The 19,315-nt window shown below is 28.8% G+C and overlaps 1 protein-coding gene across 15 annotated transcripts in view; it reads left to right on the top strand.

The window, feature by feature from the left end:
• The window catches only part of LOC105213249 (protein muscleblind), a 285,776-nt gene extending 266,886 nt beyond the window's left edge, over positions 1-18,890 (top strand). For 6 of the 15 annotated variants that reach the window (XM_054234602.1, XM_054234594.1, XM_054234592.1 and 3 more), the window contains 2 exons: positions 11,798-11,882; positions 14,306-14,445. In XM_054234602.1, the coding sequence (XP_054090577.1) occupies positions 11,798-11,835 (38 nt within the window). In that variant the 3' untranslated portion in view covers positions 11,836-11,882; positions 14,306-14,445. Of the gene's footprint in view, positions 1-2,495; positions 2,555-6,758; positions 6,829-8,105; positions 8,515-11,797; positions 11,883-14,305 lie in introns of those variants that run through there. The other 9 variants (XM_054234586.1, XM_054234600.1, XM_054234584.1 and 6 more) reach the window with 4 other exon arrangements.
• Positions 18,891-19,315: the final 425 nt, after the last annotated feature.

Genomic DNA, 19,315 nt, shown 5'->3' with positions numbered 1-19,315 from the left:
AATTAATTGTTTAAAAAATATTTATTAATTATTGAAAAATTCTAAATAACTAATATATTTAAATAAAAATATAAATACAAAATAATAATAAATAAATAACAATAAACAAAAATGATATATAAATATAAAAACATATTTTTTTATTGCCTTTATTTAAAAATTTAAAACTAATACAAAATAAAATATGTACTTAATTTCTATATTTGTTTTAAATTAATTAAAAAAAAAATACAAATTCTAATTCATAATTATATTAAACATTAAATGCATCAATAAACTTAAAAATCAATTATTGAAAAACTATCAATGATATTTAATCAAAATATTTTATTAATTTTTTGGAAAAAAAAATTTATTTTATTTATTTGAAATTTTGTGTAAAAAAATTTATTTTATTTATTCGAAATTTTTTGTAAAAAAATAAAATTTTTGTTTGACATTTTTTGAACAAAAAAATATTATTTTATTTTATTTACTTGAAATTTTTTGTAAAAAAATTAAAAAAAAATTGTTGACATTTTTTGAACAAAAAAATATTTTTTTTTATTTATTTAAAATTTCAAAAATTTTGTTTTGTTTTGTTAAAAAAATTTTGTTTTATAAATTTGTTTTCATAACATTTTAATTTTTTTATAAATTCAAACTTTATAACAATCAAAAAAAACTTTTTTTTTTGCAATTAATTATTTTTTAATTATTAAACTCAAAATATTAAATTATTTTTTATATTTACAATTTTTAAATATATTACTAAAAATGTTGCAATTTTTATTTCGAACTATTTTATATTATATACAAACAATTACACCAATTTTACATAATTTATATAAAAACTATATACAAAATATTTAATTTATAATACAAATATGAATGTCCGACTTTTACAAAAATAAAAAAATTAAAAATTGCTAAATTAATTAATTATAAATTTAAAAAAAAATAATTTAATTTATTTAAATCAACAATTGATATTTAAATAATTTACAATTACATTGAATACATATTATATAAATACAAAAAACAATTATAAAAAAAAATAAAATAAAATATGAAATTGTCAATTATATTGATATAATTTCTAAAAAATAAATAAATAAAATTCTCAATTATGGCTATTAACAAAATAAAATTATTTTCGAAATATTAAAAATAAATATGACAATAACAATACAAATAAAAATAAATAACAAATATATATATTTTTTTAATTAAAAATAAATGTAAAATAAAATAATAAAAATTTGAACTTGGTAAAAAATTAAAAAAAAAATTGTATTTGAATTTGCATTAAAAAAATTTGGAAATGCTATTTCATAACTTTTACATAAAATAATACTAAATATTATGAAAACAAATAAAAAATTATAAACAAAATTAATGCAATAAAAATATCTGAAAATCACAAAATTTCAATTATACAAAAACCAAATATTAATTCACGACTTTAAACCAAAAATTTAACTTGAATATGAAACACTGATGCAATCTCCGCAAACAAAAACTAATAAACACGCACAAACACATACACACATATGCATAAAAACACCGACGCAACGCAACGCAACGGCAATATTTACACATTAACGCATACTAATAACACCAATAATGATATTAATAATGTTAATCGCAAAATTTCAATACACTACAAAAACCAAAAACAACAATTGAAAAATACACACATATGCAAACACGAATTGGCCAAATTACGGACAATATGATAAATAATAATTATAATAATGCCGTTAATTTGCACCGCAAATAAAACAAAAACAACAACAAAAATACACTCAAAACAATAACAAAAACAAATAAAACCACAAAAAAAACAAAAACAACAAACAAACAACGCTGCTGCATGCATGCCATCAATGCGACTGCGACGTCAACGTCAACGCTGACAATGCCGATTAACTGTATTTTGTACATATACATATATATTTATATTTAAATTTATATTGGACTTGGTCTTATGTAAAACATATTTATACAAATTTGTATGGTTTTATGAAATTTAAATTTGTGCAACTCTGTTTTTTCTCCTCCTACAATGCGCGCTCTCATGCAAATCACGAAATACTCACTTATTATGCATAATTTATTATTGTTTTTGTTATTTTATTCAATTTACAAATTAAAATATTTTCCAATTTCCTTTTTTCGCGCTTTGGTTAACCGCTGATACATATATGTATATGCACATATATATAATTTGCACTGCTTATGAAATATTATTTGAATCATAAAAAAATGGCTTATAAAAAAAAATAACAATAACAAATCGCTTTTTATCATTTCAATGCAAATACATTTAATCCCCTACAAATAATAACAACAAACAAAAAAAAAACAAAAATATTTGTATAAAAATTTACAACAACAAAAAAATAACTTAATATAATATTCATTGCATGCTTTTGGGCTGTTATCAACACGTTTTATATTTATATGAAAATTTAATTATTTCCAACTAATTTTTGTATGCCACACCAAAGCAGCAACAACTAAAGTACCGTTGAATGCTTCTTATGTTATCTACACCGACGCAAATGGACAGGTACTGTTATTAGATTTAATACAAACACAAACACACACGCACACAAACAAGCAGCGCCAACGCCTGCTGGTTATGTAACAAATTTTGTTTTCATCCCTCCAAATATTTATATTTAATATTTAAAATAACAAAACAAAAACCAATGTAAGTGGCAAATATGCGTGCTTAAATAGCGTATATTTGTTGTTATAAAAAGTGTTATTATTTATAGCCGTACTAACACTTGTGCAACACTAACAAATAGGAAGAGTTTTAAAGAGCTTTTGCATGAGCACATGCATAGCTCACACTAACATGAGCTTTACAGTTAAAAACATTACAATTTTTTACTGTGCTTCAAAGCGTTAAGCACACTCGTCAACTCACACTAACACATAGTACATATATATGAACAATGAGTTTGTACTAATTAATATTTTTACTATACTTTTAGGCGCTTACTAACCACCAAATGTTTTTTGCCTATACTGATATTAAAGCTTATATAATGCTTTGTTGTTGTTTTCGTTTAAAGCGTATATTATTTTGTGTATTCATAGAAATAAATCAAAGGTTGTTTAAAATATTTAAAATAATATTTTAGAAATGTTATGAAACAAATATATATTATTTTTAGAAATTGTTATTATGTGCGAAAAGCAAAAATAAGCATTAAACCAACAAATTGTAAAATCCCTTTTTCTGCAAAACTATAAATGACGAAAAACTATGTTAAAATGCTGTTATTTTCATAGATTTATAAATATTACTAAAATCAGTCAGTTGGAATTATTTTAGAACAAAACGAAAACTAAACTCACACAAAATATTTTGTAAATTGTAGTAGTTTTGAGTAAAATATTGTGTCAGCATAAAAGCTTTTATGAATAACAATCGAAGATTTTAGATATTTCTGCATTCCCTACTAAAATAAGCATTTTAGAACAAAATGTGTCTACAAATTATAAAACATATTAAGCTATATTTCAAAACAGAAGACCCGTAGATATGATTTAAACAGAATTTAATATATTTAAAATTAGTACTGAAAAGTTTGAAGTACTAAAGTGTACCAAAAGTACTAAAATTGCTTAAAATAGTGTCGCAAAGCAAACAATTTGACAATTTCAAGAAAGTACACTCGTTTCACCTACAAACAATATTTGTACTAAAAATTTCTAAATTTGCGTGGAATGACGCAAAATACAGTACTAAATTAAAATTAGTCCAATCCAAATAGCAGTTCATGCATAGTACTCTACAAACTATTAACGAAAATGTGTACTAAAAAGTACTAAAATTTCAAATTTACTCAATTTATGCAAAAACGTTTGTTGCTTACGGCTTGAGCAAGAACAATGCATAGTCTGCAATACGAACTTTACAACAGCTGCTATAAATAATTTTCACTATTCAACAAAACTCAGTACAAATAAAGTGTTCTAAAATTGTTTAACATTACAAATAAACGTACAAGCTTTGTTACTGCAAGAGTGTGCTAAAAATGTACTAAAATAAAAAATAGATAAGCAAGTGGTGAAATGTAATATAGAATATATGCAAGTTTAGTACTGATAATTTTACAAAATATATACTAAAAGTGTACTAAAATCTATTAAAAAGTACAAAATCAATTTCTAAAAATGTTTAGTTAAAAATATTAATTTTTTTGAGTGAGTTTAGCTTTGTTCTAAATCTAATAATAATAGTTATAAGAAGTAAAGCAATATCTCAGAACTACTAGGCATACATATACAATTAATAGAAGATATTGTGACAAAAAAGTTGGCAACTAGATTCAGAAAGCTGAATTATAGGCATAAGAAAGCACTTTTGTCTAGAACAACATATTTAATATTATATTTGTTTTGTAAAAACCATATCGATAATATTTTCTGAAGAAATAAGATCAGCTTAAATCCCTCCACTTATCTCCAAAAAAGCAAAACAACTGTCAAGGTCCTCCCCTCCTACAATGTAATTCATAAGCAATTCCAATTAAGCCCACATAAATGCCGCCCACACTTACACAGACACATACAAGCACACGAACTGAAAAAATCACAAGTTCAACTCCGCCCAAACCACTACATTAACCCGAAAACTGCGCTATAAAATAAACGACTCCAACCAACCCACCATTTACACACCCAACAACTCATGCGAATGCATTAACTGGCAACACTGCAGGCCAAAAAACTGCACTAAAATCGTAATTAAATAACCGCAAAAGCATTTGCTTGTAAAACTTTCGAAAATGCAAAACACAAAATAAAAATTGCAAATTAAATAAGTTCCACTCGTAAAGAAGCGGCGTCGTAATGCAGCTGACTAATGAAACGAGCGCATGCATAACTTTGCTACAACGGCATGGACATGCTGCGCGTCCTTGGAGCTTTCACAAGAGCGCAACATAATCGAATTAAATGCTTAAAGTGTCAACAAGTGGCCATTGGCAATGCCAATAGCACGCCAGGCCACGAACATGGCCAGCATACGCAGTCGTCTTGGTTGCTGCTGCAACCGCACCCGCCCACACGCTTTTACGACAGGCGGACGACTGTTGGTACCCACGAAAACGCAGGCAATCAGTGCCGCCCACTGTGTTATAAAACAAATAACTCAACACTTCATTGAGTGATAAACTGCTGCAAGGCGCTTTTTATGAGCGCCCATAAGCACTCATACACGAATATACAACGGTATTTGTAGCTGTGGAAGCGGAACTTTGGCGAACTGCAATAAAATTTGCAAGCAATAAACACTATATTTATGTATATTAGTTGCAGTCAATAAAAAATATACGAACAACTACATAAAAATCAATGAAGCAGACACTTGCTTGCGGAGCTTTGAAGCTCGTTCGGTGCAAGAAAGCAGTTTTTACGTGAAAACTCACAAAAGTTTCAGCGGGATAACGATAATAAAAAACTTTGGTATTGTCGCTTAATTTATTGCCATATACATTTTAATTTGATGGAATGTGTGTACATACTATACAGAGACTATAAAAGCTTTCCGCTTCCAAACAGCATAATCACATCAAATGATGAATAATTTTATTGATTTGCAATCGACGTTTTGCATTCAGTTAATTTGTTACTCTAACTGTCATATTGATGATGGAGCTTTTAGTGTCAAGCTTTTCAAAATAGTCTCAAAATAGTTAAAATATAACACAAAGATTTGGTAAGCTTTGCTTTTGTCTAAGCATTCCAGTAAGCTTTAAGCACTAAAATTTAGGTTATGGCATCCAAATATCTTATAACTACCCACATGTGAGATCTTTCAAAAGCTGTGGTGCGAACCCAAAAAAATGAGCTTAAAGCTCATTTATGAAACATAAATAAAAATATGAAACATGGTATTTTCACAGAGAATCTACAATTTTTCTTAGACTTTTCGCATAACAACTATTTTTGATTTAAATAGTAAAGCACTTTTGTTGCTGAGCTTAAAGCTTAATCTCCATAACATATATATATGGTCCATATAAACTTTTGACACCACAAAAAAAAATAGATTTTGAACTGTATTTCAGAGTTTCTAAAAGTGCTTTGAGCTTTTTAAAAGAGTGTGAGTTTACATATATGGTATTATTATTTTATTATAAAAACTGAATACACAAAAGCTTCTAGGAATGCTTTGGAAATGCATTTTAATATAGATCTTACACTAGTTTCTGCTTAACTTTACTTTACCGAAACATCATAACCGAATGTTGGTAGAATCTGGAGATGACACATTGTGATTCAATAAACTGGACTACATGACAACTTACAGCGAAATTTTATTTTCAACTCTCTGCTAACACTTCAATAAAAAACATCCCTACAAAATGAATACAAAATTCGCTACAACCAGCTTTTTAGCTATGCAGTGTGGCGAGCTTAAAAGCTTTAAAAGCTCACTTCTTAAATTTACGAAATCTTGAAATATTCGATTTGCTGCTTTTATACTCATTAAATGCTTTCAACAAATTATATAAATTATAATAATATATACAATATAACAAATTTTCAATGTTCTTAAATACAAATAGTAAAGTGTTGCTTAGACACGATTTCAATTTTCTTATATTAGTTATAGTTGACATACATATGTATATGTAGCATTTGAAAGTAAATTCATATTTTTTAAACAACGTTTTCTCTCTATTTTTTTCATTTTATATACAAATTTCTGCCAATTTGCCAATGAAACAAAAATCAATATTGCCGTACAGCTCATACGGATCGGCGTGTACTTTATCCACAGTGTCCGGTGCTAATTAATGGCATTTTTTATACAATTAGGTAACCGAAAACAGTTATTAACTGATACAAATTATATCGTTTCTTTTCCTAAGTTGCGGCTTTGAAGCTTTATGCCTATAGCGTAAGCTTACATGTGGCAAGAGCTTACATTACATATGAAAGCTTTCACTCAGCTTATTTATTTTTATGAAGTACCAGCTTACATATACATACATAAATATTCCAAACTCTTCACATATGCAATGTTTCTCCAAAAAAAGCTTAAGTGTGCTTTTTATAGTCATTATTCAAGATAAGTACTCGTATATTGTGTGTAGTGATGTGTTTGCAGAGCTTTGTGTTTTCAGTAAAAAAGAAATAACGAGATTACGCAATATTTTCATAGGTATTTTCTTATGCTTTTCGGAAATTCCGCTTTTATTATTATATTGATTTTGAAAATGTTAGACATACGAATAGTTTTTTAGAATTTAAAACATATAAACTGCAAAAGCTTAGTATTTGTTTATCAAAATATAGCCAAAACTTTCGAATAAACCTAAATGCTTGAGTGCCCCATTATATGAAAACTCAGCCAAATACAAATACTTTACAGCCAAATCTTAAATAAACATATTCTTAAAAGCTTTAACGCTTTAAAATATCAAAGCTCAATTATCTACACATCAAAATTATGAATTCAGCATCAAGAAAATCTTAAGCATGAAAAATTCATTGGTAGTGCAATTAAAGTAGCTTTCAATAAAGCTTTAGAGCTTTGAGCTTTATTGAAACTCTAATGAAAATGATTAGCTTTTAAGCTCCCAAATATTCTCTGCATTAATATTACTGTTCTGAATATTAAAACAGCAAATTCTAGATAACTTTCATAACATTTTAGCTTCACAAGCTTTCTCTTCCAAAAATTAAATATCTCAAAAATGTTTCGAAACTAAAAAACACACAAAGAGAACATAATTTTTTACACAAACTGTGCAAATTTGTTTGAACTCATTAAAATCCACACTTAAACTTACGCAAAATAAAGCTAAAAAGCTTACCCTTCAGATATTTTTATGCCCAGAAGTATTTTCGAACTGTTCCTATCAAAATTCAGTCGCCGTATCAGGAAGCTTCTCTTTAAAGTAAACAACTTTACGCACTGTCACTAATAATTACCATAAAACAGTAATATTTTTTAATCAATTACAAGAATACTTAAACTCGAAACGTTTTACAGTTATTTTTTATACGTAATACTCGTAAATTTTACTCAAATGTCAAAACTTGTATATATTTTCTTTCTTTTTCTCTTTCTCTTTTTTGTATATTTCTAGTGCCGCCTATTAGGATATGTAACTGTTACTGCATAAGACAGCCCATTAGTTCATAAGCTCACTGAAAAAAAAACACAGAAAATCCAAAAATAAATCAATTGATAATCAAAAATCGTAAATCGTAAATCAAAATCGAAATAAATAAATTTTTAGTCGAAAACAATTAAAACGAATTGTGTAAAAACTTCAAACATTCCTTAGTGAAAATTTACAACATATGCACTGCTAATCGAATTGTATAATTGAGAACAATTTCAAACACAATTTAATCAAAAGAAAGCATTTAATTGAGATACTATCGAATTGCCATCTGCAAAATGACGAAAGCAACAGCAAACCGAAATCAAAAAGAAAAGCGTTCACAAAGCGTTCGAAATGCGCACAAAACAAAGAGAAGTGAGTTGAAAAAGTGAGTTGAATAGCTTTTTACTTACAACTACAACAACTGAACTCGCAAATATTTACATGTGAAAGCTTCAAGCTTCCGCTTATGCTTTCAAGCTTTAAAGCTTGTCTTATTTTCTTGCTTACCTACCGCAATATTTTCACTATACTCTTTCACTACATGAGTTTTATGAACTCAGCTTTAAAGTTTTTCGCCAATTTTAAAATGAATATTAGCTTTCAAGACTTATTTTATGATGATATATTAACCGTATGGTTGTCCTAGCGTCGTTTTTTTTCATAATTTGATTATTAGTTTATTTTTTTTTTTATAAATCTAGTTGTGCTTTTGGCCTTGTTCTACACTGGTTATACGCCTAAATGTATGTCATGCTGTTTATGTATATTTATAAATTTGCAGAAAAATGGATTACATTAACTTGAAAAAGGAATACATTTTATGTTTCATTATAAAGTATATATAGAGAAAAGAAATTTTGTATGAAGGCTTAGTATTGTGGCTTTACTTAAGTTCGCTTAAATTTATTTAACACTATATTTACTTAGAAACTATTTCTACAATATTTCTGGCATAACGAGATCATAGTTTTAATTTTGGGAAATACTAACCACGAAGCGTTTATTTGTTGGAAGTATGGAAGAGATAAAGTTTGTTTGAAAGAAAAAAAATTTAATATTGAGCGCATGCGCATATTATTTTTGTTTGATTATTTAAGCTTACACAACAAGTGAAAGCTCTCAACGAAAGCTTTTGGTTAAATAATTTAGCTTTCACTAATGAAAGCTCAATTGCATACATTTGATAATCATTGCAGATTTGTCTTTGATATTCTTATCGAAGATTCCAAATTTTTAACCTTATTAAATTTAATTTTTTGCATAATAATAATAAAGATAATTATTTATAGTTTTATTTGATTTCAAAGCTTTTATGTTTTCCATTAATCAGTTGAAGTCTTAGAAAAAGTGACTATTAAATCACATTTTCTTCACTGAAAGTTTATGAAAAAAGTTGTATGCAGAGAGTTTTACGTTCATAAATTGAAAAACTTATTTCCCTTAGCGAGCCTTCCGAAGAGCTTTTCTTAAAAGAAGAAAAAATTCCAAACTATATGAACTTCATTTTTAGAACACTACTCCCTCTCTAAATTGTTATATGAAATACCGTTACTGCGCTTTATTTTAAAGCAGTTAACAAAGCTTATATGGTTATTTTGCTACAAATGATGCTTTTAAGAAATCAAATTTTGGAAAAACTTGACATCAAAGCTTTCGAAAATGAAAAGCTTATTTCCCTTAATGAGCTTTGTGAAAAGCTTTTCTTAAACTTTTCTTAAATAAAATATACCCTTTTTTAAACACAAATTTCTTTGAAATTACAAAACTAGAAGAACTTGATTTTTAAACACTTCTCAAAAAGCTCCATTTTTTAATGTGTGTATGAAATACCCTTACTGTGCTTTATTAAACCAGTTCACAAAGCTTTCGAGCTTTTACTTTCAAACTTCGCTAAAATTTGAGGTACAATTCGAAAAAAGATCTCTAATTAAATGTTTAGAATTTAATGGTGCTTTAAAGAAATAAAATTAAAAAAACAGCATAAAAGCTTTGGAGCTTTTACTTTTTTATAATAACGTTAGAAGAGTTATGTGAAAAAAACTCTCTAATTAATTTTTTAGTATCTAATGATGCTTTTAAGAAATAAACTTTAAGAAAAAGCAACTTCAAAGCTCTCGAGCTTTTAATTTTAAATTCTAATAATAAAAAAAATGTCTTATTAATTTTTTAATATTTAATTATGCTTTAAAGACATAAAATTTAAGAACAAAAATCTTCAAAGCTTTCGAGCTTTTACTGTTATATATAATAATAACTTCAGTTAAATTTGAAGCGTAATTCGAAAAAAGCTCTCTAGTTAAATTGTTAGTATTCTATGCTGATTTTAGGAAATCAAATGTATGAAAAAATCATCATAAAAGCTTTTGAGCTTTTTAAATAACATATTAATTTTCTTTTTAACATTTTGCAAAAGTGTTTTTTTGAATAAATTAATTTTTTAAAGCTTGCAAGCTTTTAATTTTACTAACTTAAACTAATGCTTTAAAAAGTTCAATGACTTTAACATACTATTATTTATTAGTATTTATTTCTAATAACTCTTCATTTAACACTAAAATATTATTAATAATTACTGTCGAAAGCGGAAAAACCCCAATTTATGAGCTTTCTCAATGCACAACTAATTACGAGTAACAACAACCCAAATATATTTCTATACAACCAATTAATAAACGCTTTATCATAATTATTTTTAGTACATATTTGACGCTGCCAAAGTGACATTATGCCAAATATATGCATACATATATAAATATCAATTTAGATTAACAAAAATTAGCATAGCATATCTGAGCAACAAAAAAAACATGTTATTTGAATATTAAATATTATAGTGTATTTTAATAGTTTAATATATAGTATAGTTTAAGCAACAGCGTACAACAACAACCCACTTAACGGTATACACTTAACTGTAGCATTTTTTAGTAGGAGTGTGTGCAGCTCAAAAACAAAAGCGCCAAACGATGCTGTTATCATATGAACCGCCAGCGTCGTGCCGTAACTACTCGATTGATATTGAAATTAGTAATCATATACAAACATATATGTATTTACATTTAAAAAAATCAATCGAAAAAATTGTATTTGTATTTACATACCGCTATTATTGATTATCTTTATATATATATTATGTATGTATTATTAACTCATAGTAAACATGTGATACTAATTTTTGCTCTTTTTTCTTTCTTTTTTTCTTCTCTTCTCATTTTTTTTACAAAAAAAAAACCAAAAAAAATATTTATGCAAATGAAATGCGAAAAATTGCAAAATTTCGCTTTCGAAAACAAAAACAACGACGAAAATGTGCCAAAAAAATAAAAAATTTATTTCATTTTATTTCGTAAAAATATTGGATTATTGGATTATTTTTCGCTGTTTGCGCTGCTCGAAATTATTTCCGTAACTTTGCGTTTTCCTTTTGCCAAATATAACGTATTGGTTTTGACTGATTGATTGGTTTATTTGATTTTGTTGTATTTATTGTACAACGTTTTGGTTTTCCTTTTTGTGCCCGCATCCGTATTGAAATCGTAAATCGTTACGTAAACGTATTTCGTAAACGCATCCGCATACGCCATATGCATTGCCATACAAATAAACAACAACAACAACTACTACAACTACACTAAAAAATCAAATCAATTATTGTACAACAACAATAGTTACTGGACACCCTCCCGGTGTGCCAAGATTTCAATAGATCTATGTGCAGTCGGTTAAATTGTAGATTCGTTCATTTAACTGAAGGTAAGTGCATGCCGTCATTGCTATATACTTTTTAGTTCTTAGCTAGTTTTAGTAATTTTTTTAGTTTAATTTATATTATACCTTATATTTTTAGTATTTTTTTCGAATACCATTTATGTGTGTATGTACGTATTCTTAGCCAACTCAGCACACGACACGCCTTCCGTACGATTTCCGCTTATGATTTGCCTTAGATTTTGAACACTACATTTTTATAACACTTTAGTGTACTTTATGAGAATTATAGCTACTGCTTTTATATAGTATTTATATGGTATTATCAAGTAGCAACTTGAGTTTATTTGGTTTTATTTTGGTTTTTATAATATTTGAGCAGTGAAAAATCGTTTTGTTTATATAAAAAATAATTAAAAAAAACTTTTTAAATTAAATTATTAAAATAATAAATGATAATTCCAATTAAAATAATTGGAAAAAATATATATTCTATATAATAAAATTAAGCAACTCTCAAAACATAAGCAAATTTTCTAGCGTAAAAATTATACATAATAAGTCAACATATTTGATCAAAAATATTATTAAAAATAATGATAAGATTAAAACAACTTATCGGAAAGTTTATAATTTGTCTTAAAAGATGTATTACTATTAAAATATGAGTGCAGTTTAATTATGCAGAGACTTCTTGCATTTGCTGCCTAGTAACTTTAAATGCAAGACTGCCTCTACTAATTACAATTTGACATTTAGTTTAGGTTCAGATTTGTCAAAAATCTCCAGACACAGAACTAATAACTTAAAAAATCATATTAAAAAATACCTATGGTTCTAGGCATTTCAATGCCATTTTTTATATTTTTTATTTTTATAAAAATCATGTCTCATGCGATAAATGTGTGATTCAAGTGTCCACGCCAAAACACGCAAACCTTAGCTTATCGAAAGTCATATAGGTAAAAGATCTGACCACATTTTGGGTCATAACTACGGTTCCACACTTCTTACAACAAATACATTTCGACGGAGAACTCTATGAATATATCCTAAGGTAGTAGGATGTTACATAAATATATCCTAATACCTTAGGATATATCTGTTGTATACGCGTTTGATTCATTTATAAATATATTTTGAATATTATAATACATAAACTCAAAATCGAGATCAATTCAAGAGATCACTTGGCTTTAGAGAACAACTTACTATACGAGATCTTAGGTCGTATTATAACCATTAATACAATATACTCGCCTATAGTATTTTAAAATAAAAGAAATAAAGAAAGCTAAATGCCAAGTCTTTTTGGTATTAAGCGTAGACTTTGTTCATATTTATATTTGAGAAAGCTTTCTGAAAGGAAAAAGCAATCTGAAAGCAATTTCTTGCAAAGTAAACTACCAGGGAAACAGTTTGAGAACTTTGGTATTTCAGATAAAAAGCTTCCAATTTTTCAAAGCCCACAATTTCAAGTTCTTGATTGTTGATCAATTGTCATTAAAACAGCCAACCTGGAAAGTTTCTCAAAAATAAGATTATTACGAAATAACTGCGAATTAAAAAAAAAAAACAATAATATATACTATACGTAGACCTTGTCGATCAAGCGTTGGTACCGTTACTGAACTATAAAGCAATCGCAAATATAATCAGTGAGCAATTTTCACTGAGATAACAAAGAATGTATGGATTTCCACAGTACAGTTAGTGTGGTGAATATATTTCACAAAGGATCCATTATGTTCTTATTTCAAGAAGCACAATGATGACCTTACATGAGTGAAAATATCATTTTTTTTTAAACTAAGTTTTCAATTTTTTTTCTTTTTCAAATTATTAAGATGTCTCTCAAGACCCCCGAATTTTTTTATATTTGAACAAAGCTATGTAACAAATTTTATTGTAACTCCTGTTGCGGCAATTCTTAGTTTATAGAAGAGGGGGCGGCGAAGAGAAGAAAAATTCGCCTCCAAAGGGATTTAGGAAGTGAAGCAGGCTATCATAGCTGTAGTTTTTTAAATCAGCTTCCACCCAAGATGTGATATCATGATATAGCACAAATGTTTTCAAATTGAATTTTGGTTAAAGTGGTCTTATAAATAATACCTTATTGTTACTTAGTATAAAAAAAAATTAAATTTAATAAAAATGATTTAATTTAATTCCTTTATACATACATATATAATATATAAATTATTTGAAGAAATTATTATAAATTCTATACTAAATTATCGCACTAAAACACAGAGATATATTAATGTTTTATTCTCTCCTCTCACACGCATACACGCACACGCACACTCACACAGGCAAAGATATATTATATGAATATGTATTGTATTGTATAAATTATGTTTAATATCAATAAACAAAACAACAAAAATAATACAAAAATATGCTAATATATTTTTTCGTATTTTTTCTCATTTCTATTGGACCCACTCGATGCGTCGAATCGTTAGATGACAAGGTTGAAGTATGTGATCAACGTGTGGCTGTGTGTCGCGATCATGCCAACGGCCAATGCAGACGTAAGCAATGTAAATATTATCATATACCGATTGTGTTGCCGCCGGCGAATGTTATGGCTGCCATTATTAATACGAACAACAATAATAATAACAACAACAGCATGCACAGTAACAGCAGCAGCAGCGTTAGCAGCAATGCAAGCAGCCATAGCAGCAGTAACAACAACAACAACCACAACCAGAACAATCAATTGCATACAATCTCACAACAGCAGCAACAACAACAAAAACAAGCACATGAACAATATCAACAGCATGCCAAGTCAGCAGCAGCAGCAACGACTAGCATTGCCACCAACTACAATAATAATTTGATAATAATCGAACCGCAGCAGCAACATCATCTTCACCAGCAACAACAACAACACTACAACTATCTACACAACAACAATTACACGACAACACACTACAGTCCGAGCAATAGCAGCAGCAGCAGCAGCAGCGCCAACAATAATAACAGCAACAAACACATCACGCATACGATCTACCAACAACAACCAGCCACTTATCATCTACCACACTTCACCTGCCATTCGCCCTACTCCCCCTCATCAGCATCCTCCTCGTCATCCTGCTCGATCGCCACCTCGCCCACAGCGCTCACCTCCGCCACCGCGACGCTGCCGACCACATCAACTGTAACCATACCCACTGCTATTGCCACCATGCCAGCAGCACAGCCACCACATGCCACCACTGCCTACTTGAAGGCGGCGCCGTCACATCTCACAGCCTACGCCACCACCAGCAGCGGCGCCTACGAACTGGCCACAGGCGCGCCCACATTGTTGCTCAGCAGCGATTACAATTCGAATTGCATTCCAATTTTGGCAGCGCACCACCAACAGCAACAGCAACAACAACCACAATCACCATTGGCCACAGCAGCATCGTACATTTATCCGGCGCCGCATCATCAGCAACATAGCGCAGCCGCGGCGCAACAACATTTAATGAAGTACGCCGCTGCCGCCGCCGCAGCACAGGCGGCACAACATCAATTCCATTATGCCGCCGCGCCGCAAATACTGACCGCCGCGGCGCCACAACATATGTTGGCAACGGCGGTGACAACAGCTGCACCGCATGTGTTGAGTGGTGTGGCAACAACAACAACACCATTAGTGGTGGCTACAACAACGGCTGCTGGTGCCGCGACAAGCGCGCCGGTGGTGGGCGGTTGCATATGAAATGCGCAATGCGGCAGCAGCAGCAACTATGAATATCAGCAACAACAACAGCAACTGGCACTACAATATCAGTGGCAACAGCAACAACAACAACAAATCATTTACATGGGCAATAATGGCGGCGCTTAAGCGCGCTTTTTGCGCATGGCACTCAGCGCTGCGCGTTGGACTTAACGCACGCGCGGCTCTACAAAAGAAAGCGCGCGGCGCGTGCCGTCGCTTCACACACACACGATGTGCGCGGCGTAAGTTGTCAACAACATTTCCAATTCACACTCGAATATTTTAGCAATAAGCAGCACATATGCGCATACCTATTTCTAATATGTTTATGTATGTATGACAGACAGCCACAATTGGTTGTAGCGCGCCGCTATGTATGTATGTGGTACTAGAAGCGGCTGTGTTTTTGTTCATTAAATTGTGTTTTAATTTCTGATTATTTTTTATTATGCACTCGGTTTGTTAAATATTTAATGTTTACTATTTTATTTTGTTATTTGAAAAAAAAAAAAGAAAAAATATAATATTCTCATTGTAACTTGTTTGTATAGACTTATAAGTATCAATTAGCAATTAACGATTACCGATTGTCTATTACCCATCACCAAGTAATTTATGTAGTATATACTCATATGTATATAATCTAGTATATAATTTGACGTGTTGCAAGTTGAAACGAAATCGAATCATAAATAAGATACACGAAATACTCATTACCAGCAATAGTTTACTCTTATTTGTTTTTATTTTATTTATTTTTTTTTTTTGTTGTGCTCAATGGTGGGTTATTGTCTCCATATATCTATAATGTTAAGGAAATTAAAACATTTGAAGCGAGGCACATGGTTGTTAAATTACTGAAACATTACCTTAACATCAGCATATTTATATAACGATCATGAAAGGGTTAAATTCTTACCTCCCTGAAATTCATTGTCTTAAGAAGAAGGCTTCTTTCTCTCCACTTTTGAATATAGATCGCACTGATTAACACATATTCTCCACCATAGCATAATAAGTCAACATTAGTTTCTCAGCATAATAAATTATTCATTGTGCAGCGAGACATAGTGGGAACTCTCTATTGCATTGCGAAAGTGACTGATACTACTCGATTAGTGACAGTAATAGACGAAGAACACAAAGCTGTATTAGATTAACCAAAATTTCTCACAACAAAAAATTATTGTCTACTTAGTCTCTACTCTGAGGTCTCCTTCAAAGTGTTTTGTCTTATATGTATAATGACATAAGAGAGAGTGAGAAGAAAATATCTATAATGTATAATGCGGAGTGATCAAAAAACGTTCAACATAGTACTATTCGTACAAATTCACATAACTTTTTTATGTTATCAATATTTTCTTCAAAATAAGTCACTGACAGAGTTCAAGTTCTTTGCTTACTCTCCACTCGATATACTATAATGACAAGAGATAAAGTATGGTACTGAAAAAATTATTTAGACTTCTCTCTGTAATTTGACCGAAAATAAAGAGATTAATAGTGCCACCAAAAAAATATATTCTCAGTAATTTTTGCTTTCATGTTAAACCAATAAGGTATTGAAAATCACAACTCCTATGAAGATTACCTTCAGTATTGGTAAAATTTGAGTTTAAATGAAAAACAGTTGCTCTCCGAGTGCACATTGAAGAGAAGTAGTTTGAGTAAACCAGCGCTAATGTGACGTAAGCAAAACAACTGCTTTCCCGAAGCCTTCAGCATATCGACACACACATAACATTGGTGGGAATCATTAAAACGCTGAAAGGGGATTAAAAGATTTTGAGGAGTGACGACAGCTCATAAAATTTTAAATATTTTGAAATTATTGTTGTATGCAATAAATTATAAAAATATTTTTATTGAGTTCTTAAATTAGTTGCTTTAATTTATATCTATATATATATATACATATATATATATACATAAATTTTCTATAATATTTTTTAATTTGTTTTCGTGCAAAAAAATCGTTTTTAAACCTAACCTCAACACACAAAAACATGCATACACTAATAACAACTTTCAACTTATCACAATAAATAAGGCAACAATTAAAGGTTGATGAACTATTTACAAGAATATTGAAAAATAAATAGCAAATAGTTATAAACTAACAACTACAACAACTAGCAGTGAATGAAAATTATTAATTATAAAACAATACAAAATTAAAATATTAAAAATAATAATAATTATTATAATTATTGTATTGATGAAGTGTAATTTTTTTAAAGTGCAGTAAGACTTGAATGAGTTTTAAGTAGAAGTACACTTAAAAAAAAAAACTATGAAAAAAAATAACAAAAACAATATTCTATATACACTTTAATATACATGAGGTTGTAGGTTTAAGATTGAACATTTGCAAAATAATTAAAAACATAAATAATTTAATTACAACAAAAAAATAATAATAAATTTACTATATTAAGCAAATATACAAGAAAACAAAGAAAATACACTTGAAAAAATAGCATTAAATTAGTTTAGAAATTACACATTTAAAATTTTTGAACGGTACCATTAGTGTAGTTGTAGTTTACGAGAGTTACGAAAATGAAAGTTACATAAATTTTCAAAAGCGGAGCGTAGTGCAGCGTTGTGCAGTTTTAGCGCGCGGAGAGCGATCTTAGAAAGGTCGCTGTGTATAGAAGAACAATTTTAGGTGTGTGCATACAATGAAGGTTTACGAGATAACGGTAAAACATAAATTAGTGAATAAAGAATTTACAGAACTTCAACAAAACTCTGATACTTAGTTATGCAATTTTAACTCTAGTGTTCCATTTGTCAGCAAATGAAATCAATAACAAATAAGTAAAAATTAAAACAAAAACAAAAAATCTAAAAACAATACTTATATATGTTTGTACATACAATACATACATACACATAACAAAAAGTAAAAACGTAATGTTTCACAAGAATAATTATGAAAATACATAACCTTAAACTTAAACAATACAAAACAAAAACAAAATCTCATTTTAAACGGTACACTTAAAGTACATAACAAAATACCGAGCAAAAACACGGCAAAATAAATTTAAAAAAGTTACCGTTAACTAACTTTAAATTAATGTTTGATAGCAAATGATTAAAAATAAAACAAAATAAAATGAAATAAGGCAGAAATTCAATATGAAAGAATGCTAAACAAACCAGTACAGTCACGTCCTATTTTTGCAACAACGACTTATTACTAGAAAAGAAATAAATAAAAACAAAAACACAAAAAACTACAACAATAGCGTTATCATTTATAAAATAAAATATTTAAAGGCAAAATTACAAGAAAACTGCAGCAGCTATACTGAGCATAATAACTAGTGAATATTGAAATGAAGCAAAATTCAAATTCTTTTTTACAATTTGTAGTCTCAACTATAGCAAAATAACGGTAATTTGTGCAAAATAACAGTTAAAAAAATTAAATTCAAAAATCGTGAAATATTTAAAACAAAAGCAAACAGAAATATTTTTTTATAAAGAAGAAGTGTTAAAATAGCAGACAACAGCACACAGTTAGTTAAATACCGTTAGTTGGTGCCGTACGGAAATCAAATTGAATGAAATAATAAATTTACGAAATATTATGAAAAAATTTTAATTATTTTAATGATATTCAAAACAACAAAAACAGCGAATAAATTTAAGCAAGTGTGTACGGTTGCTGAAACGAAGTAATAATAATCAAATCTTCCTAAATTTCATTGAACACTGAAAATTCACTCATTAC

The sequence above is a fragment of the Zeugodacus cucurbitae genome, chromosome 6, assembly GCF_028554725.1.
Source record: "Zeugodacus cucurbitae isolate PBARC_wt_2022May chromosome 6, idZeuCucr1.2, whole genome shotgun sequence".
NCBI lineage: Eukaryota > Metazoa > Arthropoda > Insecta > Diptera > Tephritidae > Zeugodacus > Zeugodacus cucurbitae.
The sequence above is the reverse complement of the archived record's forward strand: the minus strand, read 5'-3'. Positions and strand labels throughout refer to the sequence as shown.